Here is a 22936-nt window from a genome sequence, read left to right on the forward strand (position 1 = left end):
TAAGGCCTGCTATATCCCACATTTTGGTCCACTAAGAATTTCACTGCTTTTGTTCTATTTTTAAAGGATCTAACATTGTGTTTTCTTTAGGTGTTAGGCCATTTTTAGTACTCATTGCATAATATTTGTTTACGCAGTTTTTAAAATAAAAAATATACAATTAATTCTATGAATGACAAGTTGTGCTTGCAATTATACATCATAATTGGCAGTTTTCTTTTCCCCATTGTTTTTAATTCAGCCCTGTAATTGACAGGTGTGCTTTCAAGCCTTGCCTTTCTCTACAGGTCAACTGGAATAGGCTTGCATAACCTTAAATAAAATAGGCTGCATTGATACTTGATGGGTTGCTTTTCATATACTTTACTTTAGATATGTTTTTATTATAATTGCATTTAAGCCTATCCAATGCCTTTTATTAACAAATGGTCCTTTCATTATCTCGTACTAAAAGTCAAAAAGCAGGGACGCCATTACTTTTATGTTATTCAAAGGCTTTGTGTCTTCCTGAGATGGATATAAGAAGTAATACAGAAGTAACTGAGAGAAAATACACTAGTCAGTAGTAGAGGAAATGTGAGACCAGCAACACACAGAATCCTATTGGCACAGTGATATATGTTTCTATCTTTGTTGCTGGAAGCCAAGCCATGAATGAACCTCAGTGCAGTCATGCAGCCAGGCCACTTTTGTCTCTTGTCTCTTGTCATTGTCTCCATCCTGTTTCAAGATGACTGACCGAGATTGAGATTAATTCAGTAGAAATAGTGCCGCCGTCCAGAGCTCAGAGGCCATGGACAGCTCAGTCTCTTCACCTGTTATTACAGAGTAAGAAATAGCTTCTCATGTGTTGCTTGGAAACAAGGAATTGTGTTGCTAAGGAAGATTACTTTCTCTTTCACTGATGTCTCCTCTCCTCAAATGGTGTCTCTTGCTTGTTTTAATTGTGTCAGTCCTTTCCATGCCACCTTTGTCTTACTCATAAACCCCCCCAACCTTGTATTTTTTATTTTCTTCCATTAAGTGTCATTTACGAAGAGTATTTTGATGCTCTGGCTAAATTTTCATTCTAACAAGTGCTTGTAGTGTTAGAACATCGATCCCTTACCTTCAAATAGGCTCTGCATTGAAGGGGCTGTAATGTTTTGTTGTTCTACAATGCCAGATGGAGTTTCTGATTTCCAATGTAGCCTTGAGTGCCAGAAGTGGCAGAATGCTTTAAGGAATTCATTTTGAAGTTGAGACAATTGTCCAGAGGGAATGGCTTCTGACAGCACAGGAAAATACGCTTTCACAAAGTTCAAGCTTAATTTTGATGGTTTTCCAAAAATGTAGAATTAATCTTTAAATTGTTCTTAGCTTTCCAAGTGCATGCTTACACAATATCGACGCCGTCTTTTGGCGTTAATGTAATTAAAACACAGGGACAGGCTCACAAGAAACTCAATTGGTTTTCAGCAGATCTTTCAATAAACTGGTTTAAATGTCAGAGATACAGATAAGCCGACATTTCTTCAATTTTAACATTTCCATATTTTCCCCGTAGTGTAAGTATGACTTCTGTTGGATCTGTCTGGAAGAGTGGAAAAAGCACAGCTCGTCCACAGGAGGCTACTATCGCTGCACCCGCTATGAAGTAATTCATCAGGTGGAGGAGCAGTCAAAGGAGATGACTGAAGAAGTATGTACACAAAATATTCAGATAAAAATGAACTATTCCTAACGTGGGTAAAAATTAAAAAATTCTATTTAACTAATAAATCCATCAAATGTTTAAATCATATATAATTTTAAATTGCAGGCAGAGAAGAAACACAAGAGCTTTCAGGAACTGGACCGCTTCATGCACTACTACACACGCTTCAAGAACCATGAACACAGCTATCAGGTACAATCCGGTCTTGCAGAGACCGGAACATTGTATGCTGCGCATACAGTACAATATTCTGATACATGAACATGTGTGATGCTAGCTTACAGTATGCTCCTGCTTTGTCTCATGTATAGTACATTGCTGACTTATTCGCTCATATAATACAACAACTACTGTCTTCTTCAACATAGCTGGAGCAGCGTCTGTTAAAAACAGCCAAAGAGAAAATGGAGCAACTCAGTCGGGCCTTGCGTGGAAGTAAGTTTGAACAGTCGTGATATTAATTAAGTTGCCTCATCTTGAGCTTTTAGAAGTACAAAACGATATGAGTGGTTATAGTTATCGTGTAGCAGACATTTTGACATTTGCAACTGTTTTTTTTGACTGGCAGTAATTCAAGTGTCCTGACAACTGTACATGTAGGTGATACCAATCAGTTGGTCTAAATTTAAGTAGACTTTGTTTCATTGTTATAAAAGTAATATACAATTTAAATTTTGTTTTACCCAGACTGTCTCCACGATTCACATTTGCTGCAAAGATTGTATTTCATTGTAATAATTATGTATTAGTCACTGATGTGTGATTTTTTTTTTTTTTGTGCAGATAAAGTTCTTACTTTCAAGGCCTTTAAACTAACTTGGTGTGACAGGACACTGTATGGATATATTGCAAAAAAATAATAGCAAAGGTGATATTTGTTGTCTAACTCTTTCTCAGGGGAAGGAGGCCCACCTGACACTACATTTATTGAAGATGCGGTCCTGGAACTACTAAAGACTCGCCGCATCCTCAAGTGCTCTTATCCTTATGGATTCTTCTTGGAGCCCAAAAGCACAAAGAAGGAGATCTATGAGCTCATGCAGGTTTTAGTTGCACTTACTAAAATAAAGACTACCGGTAATGTTCAAAGCTTTTTATATAAGTCATTAGAGGTGTGAGCTTTCCAAACTAACAACGTGCCTGAGATCGACATGCACTTTGCATGTACCTACTAATTCATGATACATTTTAAGCACAGCGTGTATTTACTGTACAATTTGGACACATCTTAATCAATACTGTAAAATGAATGGGTAAAAAAAAATTGGCCGTCTTTTTTCTCTAATAATTTTCAAATCAATAAATGGTGAATAGAGTTTTTTCCTCTGATAAACTTAAAATCAATTAACATTGTTTTCTTCTAAATGTATTTTTATTCTTAACAATTATTTTGTAGCTACAATTGAATTTGTAAAATCAAACGAGTTGCTGTGTTTTTCAGAAAATGTCCCAGCCTTTGTTTGTTGTTCCCCCAGACGGACCTAGAGATGGTAACTGAAGACCTTGCACAAAAGGTCAACCGGCCTTACTTGCGGACTCCGCGTCATAAGATGATTCGTGCAGCCTGTTTGGTACAGCAAAAGAGACAAGAGTTCCTGGCCTCAGTAGCAAGAGGAGTGGCCCCCAATGACTCACCTGAAGCCCCAAGACGCAGGTAACTTGAAGCAGCAAAGCTCTCACAATGAGATGCTGGATCTAATGTTGACACAGTACTTACTCAAGCATATAATTCTTACTCAATTGCAGTTTTGCTGGAGGAACGTGGGACTGGGAGTATTTGGGCTTTGCGTCACCTGAGGTAATCAATATTCTTTTGTTTGCATCTGGAGCCTGGAAAAAAATATCAAATGTTAGGATGAGAAACCGAAAACAATGTGTGAACATACGTGTTAAAATGAATGTGGTGTTTGAAGCCATCTGCTATTTGTTTTAGCACTTTGGATGTATCATTAGGAACATTGCACGAAACTTGACTCAAACATAACAAAGCCATCAGAATAATAATAATAATAAATAAATAATAATAATAATGGATTAGATTTATATAGTGCTTTTGTAGACACTCAAAGCACTTCACAGAGAAGTGACAACACATCATACACTCACACCAGGTGGTGGTAAGCTACTTTCGTAGCCACAGCAGAGAATGGGTTGCGAAATGGACAAAATTATCTGTACTGCACAATAAAAGCCATGTAATGTATTGCAGTGACTGAACATTTTTTGTTGATTAATTTAAAAGGAAACTGCACTTTTTTGGGAATTGTAGTTTTTGATTGATTGAGACTTTTATTAGTAGGTTGCACAGTGAAGTACATATTCCGTACAATTGACCACTAAATGGTAACACCCGAATAAGTTTTTCAACTTGTTTAAGTCGGGGTCCACTTAAATTGATTCATGATACAGATATATAATATCATATATACTATCATCATAATACAGTCATCACACAAGATAATGTAGGATATGGACATCAAGTAGTGGAGAGAGAGAGAGAGAGAGAGAGAGAGAGAGAGAGAGAGAGAGAGAGAGAGAAAGAAAGAGAGAGAGAGAGAGAGAGAGATCAGAAGGCATAAGAAAAAGTATCTGCATTTGATTGTTTACATTTGATTATTAACAATCCCAGAAGGCATAAGAAAAAGTATCTGCATTTGATTGTTTACATTTGATTATTAACAATCCGGGAGGGTGTTAGTTTAGGGTTGTAGCTGCCTGGAGGTGAACTTTTATTGCGGTTTTGAAGGAGGATAGAGACGCCCTTTCTTTTATACCTGTTGAGAGCGCATTCCACATTGATGTGGCATAGAAAGAGAATGAGTTAAGACCTTTGTTAGTTCGGAATCTGGGTTTAACTTGGTTAGTGGAGCTCCCCCTGGTGTTGTGGTTATGGCGGTCATTTACGTTAAGGAAGTAGTTTGACATGTACTTCGGTATCAGGGAGGTGTAGCGGATTTTATAGACTAGGCTCAGTGCAAGTTGTTTAACTCTGTCCTCCACCTTGAGCCAGCCCACTTTAGAGAAGTGGGTAGGAGTAAGGTGGGATCTGGGGTGGAGGTCTAGAAGTAACCTGACTAGCTTGTTCTGAGATGTTTGGAGTTTAGATTTGAGGGTTTTGGAGGTGCTGGGGTACCAGGAGGTGCATGCGTAATCGAAAAAGGGTTGAACGAGAGTTCCCGCCAGAATCCTCAAGGTGCTTTTGTTGACCAGAGAGGAAATTCTGTAGAGAAATCTCGCTCGTTGGTTAACCTTTTTGATTACCTTGGTTGCCATTTTATCACAGGAAAGGTTAGCCTCTAGAATTATTATTATTATTCACAATCCTTTTTGTAGACAAAAACACAAGTTTTTTCTTTTTTTACGCATTCTAACTTGTAAATAAATGCAAACAAAAGTCAGCTAACAATGGAGCTGATGGGATTCGCTCTATTCTGTCTATAAAGCGTTCTGAAAACATCGAAAAACCTCTTATCAACGATTTATAAACACGCTTTAAGTATATATTTAATGTAGTCACAGGCATATTCATAATGTAATATTTACGTGTTGTGCTCATTTTAAGCATACGGCAGCGTATCACAATGTTTGCTACTTTGTTCAGCAACAACAACAACGCCCACTAATTATGAGAGCCTTCATGAGAGCCACAATACTACTATGGGACAAATGATGAGCTTAAAAATATAGAGGATGAGTTACAAGTTTTAGAAGCTTGAGTGATTAGCAGATCCAGCAAGTAGCACTATTGGTAAATGTTTAACAAGAAATAATAACTACAAACAAAATAAAACAATCAATTACTGTACAATGTCTGCTCTCAGTGGGATGCCGACTGATGGGATGTGCATATCTTCCTGTTTAGATGAATATTTCATGATAGTCCTTAGACAGGTACCAGTATTAAAAAAAACATGGCGCAAATGAGCCTCCTTTTATGTCTTTCTCGCCATCTCTGGGTCTAAGTTGGATATTAGAGTTGACCAATTTCTCAGTTTATGGCCACAACCTTCTACTATACAAGTGAGAGGCATTATTTATAATCTAGAATTAACTTTTACAAACTCAGAGGCGATGCAGCAGCTCAGTATGTCAACAGCAGCATAAGCTAGTTACCTATGAAATGCAAATAATTATTTCCTGATATACTGATACAATATACATATTTGTGTCAGTAAAATACGTAAATATTTAATGTTATTATTAATGTACCTGTTACTACTTTACATATGTACGTACAGTGTGTATATGGAACGTTGATGGTTTTTGGATGTTTTTTTGAGGGTTCCTGGTTTGATTCTAGCTGCCGCCATCCTACTCCCTGCTGTTGTATCCTTGAGCAAGACACTTCACCCACCTTGCTCCCAGTGCTACCCACACTGGTAGAAAAGTAGCTTACCACCACCGAAGAGGGGTTCAGATTTTTTAAATTTCCCACAATGCATTGCCGTTGGCCATATTAAAAGGCTTTGTTTGTACCACGCTCATTGCTGCTGACCATTCATCCAGTGATACTAATAATGCAGACGACGTGTGCGATTGTCAACTACCACAAACAAGGTGTGAGAGATATTACTAGCTTTTATCGCATTCATAAGCGTATTTCTGGACAACGGAAGCGGATAAAAAGAAGAGTTAACGGCTAAGGCGAGAATGGATTGCTGATATCAATCGAGATGTGACGTGCTCTGATGACTTTGTATTTGTTCGGATCATTTCATTAAAAGTATTTAAAAACATGTAAGTAGAAATGAATCTAAAATAAATAACAGCCTCACTATGCATTAACTTGATGTGATTGGTGGAATAACTTAGTAGACGATTGATAAAAATCATCTCATCTGGACTAAAGCCTCCACAAAGTGAAGCGCCATGAGAACATAATTCTCCCAATCTTGCCTTACTTAACACTGTGCTGAGATGACATTAGATTGGTTATCCTCGTTCATCCAGTGTGTCAAACTTGGGTTAGATCCTTTCTGAGAGTGCATGACTCGAGCCCGGCTTAACCACACGAAGTCCACGGGGTTTGTACAGATAAAACCCTTAACGTCACGAACCCATCCACAAACAAACTGGTCATAGCTTTCTAGACTGTTATAATTTTTAAAGTCCTTCAAGGTATAAAATGGGCGGGTTTGAAAAATTAAGTTGTTTACAAAGTTTGGGTATGAGACATCGGGGAATATGTCGCGCATGGTCTCTGCTCCACTCAGACTTGTCGATCTTGTATGGATCCTTGCATCCAATTATGGCCGTTATATTCTTATAATAACGAAGGGACTTCTTATCTAATGACTCACAGTATGTTTCTATCGTATCACAGCCGATGCCATGTTATTTTTCATGGAACAGTTCGGAAATATCCTGTGTAGTGCTATCGCAAATGATGGCACTAGCCTTTCAATATGGCTGCTGTGGGATACTTTAGCCAAAAATCGAAGCCCTCTATTTTGAATGTATGGGTTTCCTAATGTAAAGCGCTTTGAAACAATTGTATCTCCATTGTTAGCTGACTCTTGCTAGTGTTTATTTACAAAATAATGTTTTTTCTTGTGTTACATAGGGATTGTGAATTGTAGGCACAATTTCAAACAAAGTGCAGTTTCCCTTTAATCACTTGGAGTGACTTTCTTAATTTCACTCGCCAATATGCACACAAACTAGAATGACTCATGGTTAAGTGTTCCCATGTACACACCAAGGAAAACACCTCAGAGGTTGCTTTGTGTCAATTTAACAAGCCTTTGCAATTAATATTTCTGGCAAGATTTACTAAAGGTTAGCGTGTACTCAAACGTGCAAATGTGATAGCATTCGCACAGCTGATCTATTAAATGTGTGCAAAGTGGATTGCACACAGCCTCGCTCACAGAATTATCAGTGTGCATATGTTTCTGTTGCGGTTTAGAATTTTTTTTACAGATTATAGATGTGTGCTGCTGGTTCAACACATCACACACAGGCATGATAACATTAATGTGTAGAAAAATTACGATCAAGTGTCTCCGTTGCAAAAGCCCCGTATGCATGCAAAATTATCATTCAAATAAGGCGGTCTGCACCACTCTTAATTGCACACGCAGTCTTATTAGATCACACGCAACACACTTACTAATACTACCAGTACATGCTATTTGTTTGAGCATGCTGTATAGCGTGTGGTATTTGGATTTTAATAAATCAGGCCCTTTGTTAGCAACGGTTAAACACAATTACTGCTCAGCCAGACAAATGTATTCACATTTAAAAAATAACACATTTCATTAGCCTAATGCACCACTGCTAGATTTTCTGTCATTTCCTTTTCATTCTTTATTAATTATGAAAATCATAATGTGTGCAAATCTCACTTCAAACCTAACCCCTGGAATATTGTGTGTTTTTCTTTTTAACAGAATACAGTTTTACGGAGTACATAGAAACTGCTTAATTTCATTTCAAATCTATTGACACTAGTGTGCTTTAAAAATATATGTGTACTGTAAACTGTACTATGACAAATTGATGACTGCAGCTGATACCAGTATTATAAATGATTAGATAGCATACATTTAAAACTCTGCAATGTGAGTGAATTCCCATCCTTAATACAGTGTGCGCACCTTGGGCTATGAGCCAGTTCACGGTAAGTATCAACGCACCCATGCTGAACTTTCAAAATAGTTACTATTTTAGTACCCGAATACTCATAATTGACTTCACTGCAGTAATTAATAGAAATAATTCAATAATAAAAGCTCAAAAACACTGCTTTGCAGTTTCAGACAGAGGTCCACTTCATGGTTCTTATAATTATAATATACAGTATATAGTAACTATAATAATACAAACGCATTTAAATACAGGCTGAGAGGATTTTGATCTCATGAGCGTAACCACTTTAGTGTATGGTTAAATTATTTTGTAATACTGATGCAAGATACAGGTTTGCTGATTGAGAATTGCTAACCTGTTTGTGTTGCTCACAACCACATATTAGTTCTGCAGCTATTTTTATCCCATTTGTAATGTTATTAAGTCATTGTCTGTGCTGCCAATACAGGAACTCTGAGCATGTTGTTTGAATGATAGATTGTGTTGTATCCTTGGTTTGATAAAGTTATGGTTAGTTAGGGTCAATTCCACACACAGTAGTTTCTAATGCATTTTATTTGTGCTTCTCTATGGAAAAAGAATATGTAATAATTCACGATGTCTGTTGAAATAAATCTGAACCATTAGCAGTCGCCTTTTTATGATTAAATGTTTGTTGTTTTTGTTTTGGAGGATTATGCTGAGTTCCAGTACAGACGGAGACATAGACAGGGGAGGCGAGGCGACATGGCCAGTCTCCGTAGCAACACACCTGACCCAGACGATCCCAGTGACAGCACTTTAGGTATCACAATTGACTAATGTCTTCATCATTTTATGGGTTGTGGGTTACTTCACACATTCATTCTTCCCAATCACACTGTTGACTGATGTTATCTTATTGTCCCAAATGTTGGACAAACTGTTTATTAACCTTATGTATTGAATGATTTTCTATATTCTACAAAGACAATGAGGAAATGGACGGTGGACATAGACATGGTCGTCTGATGGTGAGTGACACGTTTCCTCTCAAGTCTTTTCAGACATTGACAAAAATACATCCTCTCCAAGTTTGTTAATAGACTTGTATTGTCTGTTTCTTTGCTGTTTGTTTTCATACAGACCAACCAATGTCACTGTAAGAAAATATATATTTGTATGTTAGAAGTGGGTCAATTTAACCGAATATGGTTGCACAATATGGACAATATACAATATAAATTATATACATTTGTCCGCCGATAGAGCTTTTAATTATTCTTGGGGCGGTATAGCTCGGTTGGTAGAGTAGCCGTGCCAGCAACTTGAGGGTTCCAGGTTCAATCCCCGCTTCCTCCATCCTAGTCACTGCTGTTGTGTCCTTGGGAAAGACACTTTACCCACCTGCTCCCAGTGCCACCCACACTGGTTTAAATGTAACTTAGATATTGGGTTTCACTTTGTAAAGCGCTTTGAGTCACTAGAGAAAAAGCGCTATATAAATATAATTCACTTCACTTCACTTCACACTTTATATTGTAATAATGCATGTTGAGGACATATTCTAGCTGTGTCCCGCAAATTTGACATGATCAAGTGAACAAACGCGTCCTCAATACAATGTAGCATTATTGCTGGCGACTAACCTCCCTCCACAGGGCAAAGCCACTTTTGTCTGAGTCAGCAATTCTCACCTCCAAAAAAAACAAAGTTTCTTACAAGTATCATCTCTGGAGGACGAAAAAAAGCTAAACATGCTACACTACCATTGTTCTGAATAACGGCGTTATATGATAACAGGGTTAAAGCTGTTTCTAATAATGAGTAATCTAATTAATTAATTTTGTGTATGTAACGTAACTGTTTGCCAGATGTTTGATGTAACGTGGCACACTACCTTTGATGCGGTTGTTTGTCAACAAGACAGGGTCAGAAGCACATCAAGTTCAATGCAGAAAATATCGTTTAACTCATAGGTTCTCGCTTCTCATTGTTATTATTATTACTAATGAAGCAACAACCAGCACCACACTAAAATGAACTTGATATCAAAAAGGAGCAACATCGCACAGCAAACAATGCAGAACATATAAGTACAGGAACACACACACACACTACTACTTTTAGGGAATAATGAACAACAAATAAATAATTCAAGTGACAAGCTTGCAATCCTACATGACCCCGTTTGTGGACACGAAGACTATATCCAACACATTCAATCTCTTTATATTAACTCGCGCTAACACAGTCCAGTGAACATATTCAACAGAGCTGCCATCATCGGCCGCAAACTGTGAGTCTGAGCTAAAAAACACAGCTGAGTTAATGCTGCTCTGTCTTTGCAAGAGGTACAGACACTCTGGTGTTATGAATCAGAATCTATTTTATTGGCCAACTACTGTATGTAACAGACAAGAAATTAGACTCGGTGCTTTGAAACTCTTTGCTCAATGCAAGAAACGAAGAAAAACATAACAACTACTAGTGAGCACAGTACCATGCAGGCCATCTGCGGCGCCATCTTGATATGAAACGAGGGAAACATTAATTAACATTATGACATTAAAGGTATGAGTACAGAGCTGATGCAGCGAGCTGCCACTTCAACGGTGCTATTTCTACAAACAGCTACAAAAGTAAATCAATGAAAAACAAAAACAGCAATAAATAATACATGTTGCGCACATGTGATTTCACCATGCGTAGACAAACAACAAAACAAAAACTCTATTTCAATACCAATGTGGTGTACAGTATATTGGTATCTAACACAATTTCCCAACTCATATGGAAACGGGGTTTGTACTTTGTGTATTGACATGGTAGTAGGCTATATGATTTATGCGTAACATGGTTTTTGCGTAACGTGGGTTGGCTCATAGAATTGCACTCTGCACTGAAAGATGGTGATGTGCGTACATGGAAGAGAACGCAGTGCGTCAGGTTGGAAGCAACATGGAGTTATGCTGAATGAAATGTGACGGTAATTTTACTGTTGGCCTTGGCTTGCCATCAAAGTAGGCCTATACGATATATAATATATTATATATTATTAGATATCATTATTTTGATGGTGGTCCGTGCGGTCAAACTAGACATTTTAGCAGGGTAATGCCAACAATCTGTCCCGACTCCCGACGAAAATATTGCTGCGTAACTTTACAAATACATTTGGCTAATCGAGATCAGTAAAATGTGGCATAATTACTTAGTAAACCATCTTGCAAGAAGCATAAACAAGAGAAACCTACAGCATAGGACTCGTCGATTGCCATTTGAAGTTCCTTGGAGTAGGATTTGGCTGTGTATCTGGCAACCTCAGTCATGGAGAGTGGGAGGGGATGACAGAATCTTGACCGTGATTGCACTACCTTTTCCGGCCACATTACTACATATAGCACCTTTTAATAATGGTAAATGGTAAAATGGTAAATGGGTCTTACTTGTATAGCGCTTTTCTACCTTTTTAAGGAACTCAAAGTGCTTTGACACTATTTTCCACATTCACCCATTCTCACACACACAATCACACACTGATGGCGGGAGCTGCCATGCACGGCGCTAACCAGGCCCATCAGGAGCAGGGGTGAAGTGTCTTGCTCAAGTACACAACGGACGTGACTAGGATGGTAGAAGGTGGGGATTGAACCAGCAACCCTCAGATTGCTGGAACGGCCACTCTCCCAACTTCGCCACGCCGTCCCCTAACCAACAACTCTACAAGCAATGTTTTATTCTTCCTAACTCAGGGGTCGGCAACCCGCGGCTCCGGAGCCGCATGCGGCTCCTTGACCACTCTGATGCGGCTCAGCTACATACATGCCGACACCCCCGATTTTCCCAGGAGATTTATGGATCTCAGTGTCCCTTATAGATTACTCCCAGGGAAAGAATAATACTTTTTACACTCTAATTATTAAATTAAGGGCGTGCCCTAATTGCACTGCAGTAATTGTCCTCTATAGCATTTACATACAGCGTGCCAGTTCAGCCACATGTCGCATGTTGTTATTACTTGCGCACACAGGAGACAGCAAAGCATACTTACTCATCAGCCACACAGCTTACACTGACGGTAGCCGTATCAAACAACTTTAACATTGTTACGTTACAAATATGCGCCACACTGTGAACCTACACCAAAAAAGAATGAAAAACACATTTCTGGAGAACATCCCACCGTAACACAACATAAACACAACACAACCATTACCCAGAATCCCATGCAAACCTAACTCTTCCGGTCTACATTATACACCCCGCTACCACCAAATCCCCCCCACACATCAACCCCCCCCCCCCCCCCCCTCTCCGTGCGTTGGTTGAGCGGAAGAGTTAGGGCTGCATGGGATTCTGGGTATTGGTACCGTCAGTGTAAGATGTGTGCCTGCTGAGTTAGTACGCCTTGCTGTCACTTACACGATTAAGCTGAAATTGCTTTCTACGTGTGGTCGAGCAGATACACTGTTAGGGCAGACTGTAGAGGGCGCCAAATGCAGTGTCATCACGCTCTGATATTCGAGAGTCTCCCGGGAAAAATGAGAGGGTTGGCAAGTATGACGCTATCAAGTGCCATTCATTCAAAACTCGCGGGCTGCACTAACATATAATTTCCACATTAAAGTGCGTGCCGTGCCGGTAACATAGCACAAAGCGTTTAAGCTTTGTATGCGGTGTTTTTCATTTTAAATTTAAAATTTTTTTTTGTGGCTCCCATTACTTTCTTTAATTTGTGAAACTTGCCAAAATGGCTCTTTGAGTGGTAAAGGTTGCCGACCCCTGTCCTAACTCATAAAAATACTGTACTAGTGTTGATAGCAAAACAAAAACTAAAATGTATCTACCAGTATTCAACCTGAACTTTGATGACGAGCAAGCAACAGCAGAATACCGCCCAAGTTTGGGAAATGAGTCACTACATTTACCGTATTTTTCGGATTATAAATCTCAGTTTTTTTCATAGTTTGGCCGTGGGTGCGACATACTCCGGAGCGACTTATGTGTGAAATTATTAACACATTACCATAAAATATCAAATACTATTATTTATCTCATTCGTGTAAGAGACAAAGCAAAAGGCAGCAATCGTCACTCACACGTCAACCAATAAGAATTCGGCGGGGGAGGGTCATGGCAGAAGTGCATTGTGGGTTATGGGATGCTAACTGCTATATGCTACTGCCGTAGCTATTAAAATGGATCATATCAACATTGGCGGTAACTTATAAAAACTGAGAAGGACTGAACTAAAATGGCACTGAAAAGAAAATAATTTACTTCAGATTGAAATGGCGCATACCGGAGGCGACACCGGGGAGGAAGATTTCATCGGATTTAGCGATCAGGAGTGACAGATTGTTTGGTAAACGTATAGCATGTTCTATATGTTATAGTTATTTGAATGACTCTTGCCATGATGTGTTGCGTTAACATATCAGGCACGTTCTCAGTTGGTTATTTGTGCGTCATATGGCGTACACTTATTCAGCCTGTTGTTCACTATTCTTTATTTATTTTAAATTGCCTTTCAAATGTCTATTCTTGGTGTTGGATTTTATCAAATAAATATCCCCCAAAAATGCGATTTATACTACAGTGCGACATATATATGTTTTTTTCCTTTTTTATTGTGCATTTTCGGCCGGTGTGACTTATAGTCCGAAAAATACGGTAATGATTTTTACTTTCTGGTGTATTGTTTTTTTTTGTGACTATTGTAGTGAGCAACAAAAATGCAGTGCTTACACCAAACTTGACATGTTTTTGTTGGTTAATACCTTAAAATAAGCATGAACATTGTGCTGCTGTGTTGCTATCATTCCTTGCAGGGCCTTGGTTCTTTGGATGATGATGACCCTAACATTCTACTGGCCATTCAGCTGTCTCTCCAGGAGTCAGGGATGGCAGGGGAACAGTCTATTCATGACGTCCTTGCAAATGAAGCATCGCTCGGAGCAATTGGCACATCTTTGCCTTGCAGGCTTGAACAGAGTGGTCCCGGTGTAGAGGTTCTTCCCAGAGTGTCTTTCAGCAGCTCAGAACTACTCGAGTTGGGAGACAACTTGGCTAGACTTGGCAACATCAATATCAGCAGCCATTACTCTGCTGCCTCTGGTCTTCCCACCTCTGGTCAGCTCTGTGACAGCCACAACCGAGCCAACGGCCGCTCTCTGCCAATACCTGTTGCCTCAAGCAGCAGTTTCTCATCAACGGGTGTGTTTTCATCCGACACGACAGACTCGACCACATGCAGCAGCAACGACCCGTCCTCCTCTTCTGCGTTAGCAGCAAATGCTAATTTGCTGGGCAACATCATGGCGTGGTTCCACGACATGAACCCTCAAGGTATCACTCTGGTGCCCTCAGCGTCTTCCGACACAGATGTCGACGCGCTCCATGCAGGCGGACACGGGTGCCTGCGGGATGAAGAACAAGCTGGGGTCATCCACTTCCATGAGAACAGGAAGTCTCAGGAAGGAATGGAAGAAGTTGTCTTTGGCTCCTCAAGAATTTGTGACATGGAGACAAAGGAATGTCCTGTTGTAGAGAGGCCGACACAGCTCCATCTAGTGGGGCTGGACGCCATGCCATTACCTTACATTCGCACCCATGGTACAACTGGGGACCATGAGGAGCAGGTAGACACAAAGGTCTGTCATGTTGACACACCACAATGTGCATCTGACCACTTAGCCAGCAGCAGCTCCTCAGACTGGGAGGAGCAGGTGCACTTGGTATGATCCTTTTGCTTTGAGATTTTTTGGCTGGTCAAAGATGTGCATATTCTAGTTGCTACATTCACTTGGAATGTATACAGAATTGCGTTTTTTCAACTTGAGATGGCAGATAGAAGAGCATCGCTTTCAGAAATGTGTTTACTAAGAGCTCCTCATCAAAGGCAGCTCCAACCAATGAGAAGATTGCACCTGATAAAGATTAAAACACATTTCTTCAATGAATCATAGTATACTGTAGAATTGAATGTGGACTGAATGGAGGGCTTTGACAAACAATGTAACTAACTGTAGTCCCTGCGATGTGACTGACTATATGCTTCAGTCACATAATTCAATTAGCAGAAATTGGTTTGAAATTACATTCACTTTGTTCTTTATCATCTGGGTATGTTATTTTGAAAGAATAAGGCCGCCAGAGCTCTGCAGCACTGCGAGCCGGTTCCTGGCCTCAAAAAGATTGGGGACCACTGACATAGTTGCTTATTTACAACAAAATTACGTCTCCTTATTAAAAGCACTGACAGATTTGAACAGACATCTAAGTATCTATTCCAAGATGCTACAGGTAGTTACAGTCATAAGGTTTTGTTTTGGTTTGCAGAGCAAACACACTTCTCTGCTGCAGCCACTTCTATTTGTTTTACATCTTTAATCTGTAGCTTACAAATGAATAACTGTCATTCCTGAACATGTTGTAATGGCTAAACACTGACCTTTAAAAGCACAGTTTACAGTCACAAAGTGGATTTTTTTTAGTTCAAAGTGTGCCTGTGTGGAAAAATAACAATGCCATCCCAACAGTTACATTTACATGAAAGTGTCCAGCCTGCATTTTTTTTTACTTGATATTTGCAGCTGCAGAGGAAAGGTTTAGTTGGATTCACACAAATAGTTTAATATATCAGACATTCACACACAAACAGTCAATATACACAAGGGAAAATCAGGTAGAAAGCTCTTAATTCAGCCATTTTTTTAAACAAGTCTTTAGAATTCTCTAGAAACTGGGCTTAATTTGAACCTCCAAATACTGCAGCTGAGCAGTTGAGTGTTATGAAGAGACTAATCAGTAAGCGGTCTTGTTCGGACTGCAGAAAAAGGCCAGCGAAAGAAGTCACATTAAAACGTGTCGTTATGTGACTCAAATCAAGTCCGCTGTAATTGATCTCCAGCTCATATTGATGCGTAATGAAAGCCTTCACAGGGCTGTGCACATGTCCTCGGGTAAACAGACTGCTGATGTGTGTCGCAGCGCAAACAATGGTGAGTTTACCATTTTGAAAAGGTTCTCCACAAGATACAGTGCCTTTATTTCAATGACGGTTATGGAATTACTTTCTTGATTTGTACGCAGTGTAAGCAAATACATAGTACTTTGAAGTTATTTATTTTGCATTACGGTTACAATGCACAAACCAAACAGGTTTGGCTGGTTTTGAGGTGACACTTGAGGTTTGACAGTGTTTGAGTTGTAATGGTTGTCATACTTCACACAACAATTCTATATAAGGTTTGTGTTACTCATATTTTTTGCTAGCGGGGCTTCTCGATCACGCTTTTTTTTTTTACTACCGTTTGGTTTTCCTGTGGTTTAAGAATTCATGTCACGATTGACTTTGAGTTGACCTACTGTATCCCAGAAGACACTAAAATGGAGGAAAGTTGCAATATAATTTGATATTTATTTGAAATGAAATGTAAATCCACTGAAGGAAATGGAGTGTGAATAACCATTATAAACTGATACACATGATTGATCAATGTTTTACCTTTTGAGACTTTTGTTCTGCCTCACTGGTCTGAAGTCAATTTGTTTTCTAATAACCAAGTACAGAAACATGAAGATTGCTTTGGCAGATTTTTTGAAGTTCTTCAACTGTGAGTGCCATGTGGTCTGTGGAGCTAGGTTCCTTAAGACTTGGGTTTGTGTGTAGTAGTTAAACACAGGCTATGACTATATACCCTGTTGTACACCCTACAATATGCTGTGCATTACACATCTTACTGTCCAGGTGATTTCTTTTAAAATACCATTTTGTAACTCATTGAGATTTTCTATTGTAAAGCGACTAATCCTTGAAATGCTATTTGCACTTTCATAGTCTATACTTGATACATTCCCTCTTTATATGAATCGTTTGGTGTATTATGCCAATAAACTGTTGAGTTTTAATTTGTGTTTTTTTTGGTATCAATACTACTAAGGGCCTAAATGATCACTGGGAATGTAACGATATGAAACTTGCATTTTAAATTACAATGGTTATTATTGCGGTGCTCAACAAGTACTTATACACACTGAAATATTTTTGATTTTTTCCAATAACAAAAACACCTCCGTTTCCTATTCAGAGTATATATCTGCGCGACACCATTGATAGTATAGCACCGCTAAAGCTAAAAAGGGCCCCTAAAAGGCGTGCCCCATGGTTTACAGAAGAAACTAAAGCCCATACATTATCATGTAGAAAGCTGGAACGCAAATGGCGCGCGACTAAACTTGAGGTTTTCCATCAAGCATGGAGTGATAGTTTAATAACTTATAAACACATGCTTACCTCAGCTAAAGCTAAATATTACTCAAATCTCATCCACCTCAACAAAAATGGTCCTAAATTTTTGTTTAGTACAGTAGCATCGCTAACCCAACAAGAGACTCCTCCCAGTAGCTCCACCCACTCGGCAGATGACTTTATGAATTTCTTTAATAAGAAAATTGAACTCATTAGAAAAGAGATTAAAGACAACACATCCCAGCCACAACTAGGTTCTATTAACACAGATACGACTGTATATACGACGGACACTGCCCTCCAAAATAGTTTCTCTCTCTTTGATGAAATAACATTGTAGGAATTGTTAAAATGTGTAAATGGGACAAAACAAACAACATGTTTACTTGACCCAATTCCTGGGAAACTTATCAAGGAGCTTTTTGTATTATTAGGTCCATCAGTGTTAAATATTATAAACTTATCACTTTCCTCTGGCACTGTTCCACTAGCATTCAAAAAAGCGGTTATTAATCCTCTACTCAAAAGACCTAACCTCGATCCTGATCTCTTGGTAAACTACCGGCCGGTGTCCCACCTTCCGTTTATCTCGAAAATCCTCGAAAAAATTGATGCACAGCAACTAAATGAACACTTAGCGTCTAACAATCTCTGAACCTTTTCAATCCGGTTTCAGGGCAAATCACTCTACGGAGACAGCCCTCGCAAAAATGACTAATGATCTATTGCTAACGATGGATTCTGATGCGTCATCTATGTTGCTGCTTCTTGATCTTAGCGCCGCTTTCAATACTGTTGATCATAATATTTTATTAGAGCGTATCAAAACACGTATTGGGATGTCAGACTTAGCCTTGTCTTGGTTTAACTCTTATCTTACTGACAGGATGCAGTGTGTCTCCCATAACAATGTGACCTCGGACTATGTTAAGGTAACGTGCGGAGTTCCCCAGGGTTCGGTTCTTGGCCCTGCACTCTTTAGTATTTACATGCTGCCGCTAGGTGACATCATACGCAAATACGGTGTTAGCTTTCACTGTTATGCTGATGACACTCAACTCTACATGCCCCTAAAGCTGACCAACACGCCGGATTGTAGTCAGCTGGAGGCGTGTCTTAATGAAATTAAACAATGGATGCCCACTAACTTTTTGCAACTCAACGCTAAGAAAACAGAAATGCTCATTATCGGTCCTGCTAGACACCGACATCTATTTAATAATACCACCTTAACATTTGACAACCAAACAATTACACAAGGCGACTCGGTAAAGAATCTGGGTATTATCTTCGACCCAACTCTCTCGTTTGAGTCACACATTAAGAGTGTTACTAAAACGGCCTTCTTTCATCTCCGTAATATCGCTAAAATTAGTTCCATTTTGTCCACAAGCGACGCTGAGATCATTATACATGCGTTCGTTACATCTCGTCTCGATTACTGTAACGTATTATTTTCGGGTCTCCCTATGTCTAGCATTAAAAGATTACAGTTGGTACAAAATGCGGCTGCTAGACTTTTGACAAAAACAAGAAAGTTGTACGCCTATACTGGCTCACCTGCACTGGCTTCCTGTGCACCTAAGATGTGACTTTAAAGTTTTACTACTTACGTATAAAATACTACACGGTCTAGCTCCTGCCTATCTTGCCGATTGTATTGTACCATATGTCCCGGCAAGAAATCTGCGTTCAAAGAACTCCGGCTTATTAGTGATTCCCGGCCAGAGCCCAAAAAAAGTCTGCGGGCTATAGAGCGTTTTCTGTTCGGGCTAATACTATGGAATGCCCTCCCGGTAAAAGTTAGAGATGCTTCCTCAGTAGAAGCATTTAAGTCCCATCTTAAAACTCATTTGCATACTCTAGCCTTTAAATAGACTCCCTTTTTAGACCAGTTGATCTGCCGTTTCTTTTCTTTTCTTTTCTCCTCTGCTCCCCTCTCCCTTATGGAGGGGGAGTTGCACAGGTCCGGTGGCCACGGATGAAGTGCTGGTTGTCCAGAGTCGTGACCCGGGGTGGACCGCTAGCCTGTGTATCGGTTGGGGACATGTCTACGCTGCTGACCCGTCTCCGCTCGGGATGGTTTCCTGCTGGCCCCACTATGGACTGGACTTTCGCTGATGTGTTGGATCCGCTGTGGACTGGACTTTCACAATATTATGTCAGACCCACTCGACATCCATTGCTTTCGGTCTCCCCTAGAGGGGGGGGGAGGTTACCCACATATTTCTCATAGTCATTCACATTGACGTCCCACTGGGGTGAGTTTTTCCTTGCCCGTATGTGGGCTCTGTACCGAGGATGTCGTTGTGGCTTGTGCAGCCCTTTGAGACACTTGTGATTTAGGGCTATATAAATAAACATTGATTGATTGATGATTGATATCAATTACCATGGTGCCTACACATGGAGTTTGTAAGTTCAATGTACACAATTGAAAATCTTAGTTGCTGAGAAAGCAATGTGTTTATGTATTTCTTAATGTTCATACGGTTTAACGATAATTCTAAACGGTAAAACCAACCGTCTTGAGCAGAGGTGGGTAGTAACGCGCTACATTTACTCCGTTACATCTACTTGAGTAACTTGGGATACATTTTACTTCTAACAGTAGTTTTAATGCAACATACTTTTACTTGAGTATATTTATAGAGAAGAAACGCTACTTTTACTCCGCTCCATTTATCTACATTCAGCTCGCTACTCGCTACTGATTTTTATCGATCTGTACGCTTTGTTTGTTTTGGTTTGTCAGACAGACCTTCAAAGTAGGATCTATCGCATGCCTGCGTTTCACCAATCAAATACAGTCACTGGTGACGTTTCACTCCATTTCACCAATCAAATGCAGTCACTGGTGACGTTTCACCAATCAAATACAGTCACTGGTGACGTTTCACCAATCAAATGCAGTCACTGTTGACGTTTCACCAATCAAATGCAGTCACTGGTGACGTTTCACTCCGCTTCACCAATCAAATAGTCATTGGTGACTTTTCACTCCGTTTCACCAATCAAATGCAGTCACTGGTGACGTTTCACTCCGTTTCACCAATCAAACAGAGCCTGGCGGTCACATGCCGCAAACAAGCTTAAACTTACATGAACTCAACATCAAATTTGAGGAAGCACATTGCGGTAAGTAACGTTAGTAGATATTTTGGCTGTCACCGTAGGCTGATGTTAGCTTCCCTGTTATGAATCACTGTCAAATGTACATCGTGTGGGGACATTTATTAACGCAGTGCAGCCTCATAGACACACACACACGCATGCATAGAAACACCAATCAGAAGTGCACAGTGTGTTTACCATGAATTGATTATCGTGGAACCCAACTTAAACAAGTTAAAAAACCTATTCGGGTGTTACCATTTAGTGGTCAATTGTACGGAATATCCTGTACCATGCAATCTACTAATACAAGTTTCAATCAATCAATCAATGTTCCCAGGTGCAGCCCACACCTATCAGTTTATGGTTTGCGTAAAGGCGAACTTGTTATTTTCCTTTGTAATCTCTGCCTACTGAGCCTATGGTGCTGTTAAAGGCCTACTGAAACCCACTACTACCGACCACACAGTCTGATAGTTTATATATCAATGATGAAATCTTAGCATTGCAACACATGCCAATACGGCCGGGTTAACTTATAAAGTGCAATTTTAAATTTCCCGCTAAACTTCCGGTTGAAAACGTCTATGTATGATGATGTATGCGCGTGACGTCAATCGTTGAACCGGAAGTATTGGTACACCATTGAATCCAATACAAAAAGCTCTGTTTTCATCTCAAAATTCCACAGAATTATGGACATCTGTGTTGGTGAATCTTTTGCAATTAGTTTAATGAACAATGAAGACTGCAAAGAAGAAAGTTGTAGGTGGGATCGGTGTATTAGCGGCGGACTACAGCAACACAACCAGGAGGACTTTGAGATGGATAGCAGACGCGCTAGCTGGCGACCTCACCTTGACTTTCTCCGTCTCCGGGCCGCCGACCGCATCTATGATTGTAGCTCCGTTGATCGCTGGAACACAGGTGAGCACGGGTGTTGATGAGCAGATGAGGGCTGGCGTAGGTGGATAGCTAATGTTTTTAGCATAGCTCTGTGAGGTCCCGTTGCTAAGTTAGCTTCAATGGTGTCGTTAGCAACAGCATTGTTAAGCTTCGCCAGCCTGGAAAGCATTAACCATGTATTTACAGGTCCATGGTTTAATAGTATTAATGATCTTCTGTCTATCCTTCCAGTCAGGGGTTTATTTCTTTTGTTTCTATCTGCATTTAAGCCTGATGTGCTATCACGTTAGCTCCGTAGCTAAAGAGCTTTGCCGATGTATTGTCGTGGAGATAAAAGTCACTGTGAATGTCCTTTTCGCGTTCTCGACTCTCATTTTCAAGAGGATATAGTATCCGAGGTGGTTTAAAATACAAATCCGTGATCCACAATAGAAAAAGGAGAACGTGTGGAATCCAATGAACCCTTGAACCTAAGTTACGGTCAGAGCGAAAAAAGATCCGTCCTGCACTGCACTCTAGTCCTTCACTCTCACGATCCTCATCCACAAATCTTTCATCCTCGCTCAAATAAATGGGGTAATCGTCGCTTTCTCTGTCCGAATCGCTGCATTGTAAACAATTGGGAAATGTGAGCAGCCTTTCAACCTTTGACGTCACGCTACTTCCGGTACAGGCAAGGCTTTTTTTATCAGCAACCAAAAGTTGCGAACTTTATCGTCAATGTTCTCTACTAAATCCTTTCAGCAAAAATATGGCAATATCGCGAAATGATCAAGTATGACACATAGAATGGATCTGCTATCCCCGTTTAAATAAAAACAATTCATTTCAGTAGGCCTTTAAGTTATTGTGGCTCAATTTGCCTTAATTCTTTTTATGTTAATGTATTATTTTTTAATATATATTATTGTTTTAGTTGCTTAAGAGATATTCCTGGCTCTGAATTTGCTCATTGCTATTTTTATGTTTTTGGGCATTATTTGTTGCCGTCATTAAACGAACAGGTTACTCATCAGTTACTCAGTACTTGAGTAGTTTTTTTACAACATACTTTTTACTTTTACTCAAGTAAATATTTGGGTGACTACTCCTTACTTTTACTTGAGTAATAAATCTCTAAAGTAACAGTACTCTTACTTGAGTACAATTTCTGGCTACTCTACCCACCTCTGGTCTTTAGTATCACAGCAGTTATCATAACCTACTGTCCACCTGTACCTTATGGAGTATTCCCCCCGGAAAGTACCAATTTTTGCCTTTTTCCCGTCGTACCACTGTTTAAATAGTGCCCAGACTTTCCCTTACTATTTTCAGAAAATGTTCTTTAATTTCAAAAATCAAATGTTGACAGCTCTCAAAAACTCTGCCAACTACCGGTAAGTGGTAAGATTGTGTTCTAGAAAAATATATTT

General features: G+C 39.6%; 1 protein-coding gene across 4 annotated transcripts in view; it reads left to right on the forward strand.

Moving 5' to 3' along the window:
• Positions 1-17164, forward strand: part of LOC133660202 (ankyrin repeat and IBR domain-containing protein 1-like) — a 42260-nt gene extending 25096 nt beyond the window's left edge. For all 4 annotated transcript variants that reach the window (XM_062063478.1, XM_062063481.1, XM_062063479.1 and 1 more), the window contains 9 exons: positions 1547-1681; positions 1802-1888; positions 2065-2131; positions 2594-2739; positions 3172-3350; positions 3443-3494; positions 8963-9074; positions 9239-9282; positions 14083-17164. In XM_062063478.1, coding sequence (XP_061919462.1) covers positions 1547-1681; positions 1802-1888; positions 2065-2131; positions 2594-2739; positions 3172-3350; positions 3443-3494; positions 8963-9074; positions 9239-9282; positions 14083-14994 — 1734 coding nt within the window. In that variant the 3' untranslated portion in view covers positions 14995-17164. The remainder of the gene's footprint in view (positions 1-1546; positions 1682-1801; positions 1889-2064; positions 2132-2593; positions 2740-3171; positions 3351-3442; positions 3495-8962; positions 9075-9238; positions 9283-14082) is intronic.
• Positions 17165-22936: the final 5772 nt, after the last annotated feature.

The sequence above is a fragment of the Entelurus aequoreus genome, linkage group LG11, assembly GCF_033978785.1.
Source record: "Entelurus aequoreus isolate RoL-2023_Sb linkage group LG11, RoL_Eaeq_v1.1, whole genome shotgun sequence".
Taxonomy (NCBI): Eukaryota; Metazoa; Chordata; class Actinopteri; order Syngnathiformes; family Syngnathidae; genus Entelurus; species Entelurus aequoreus.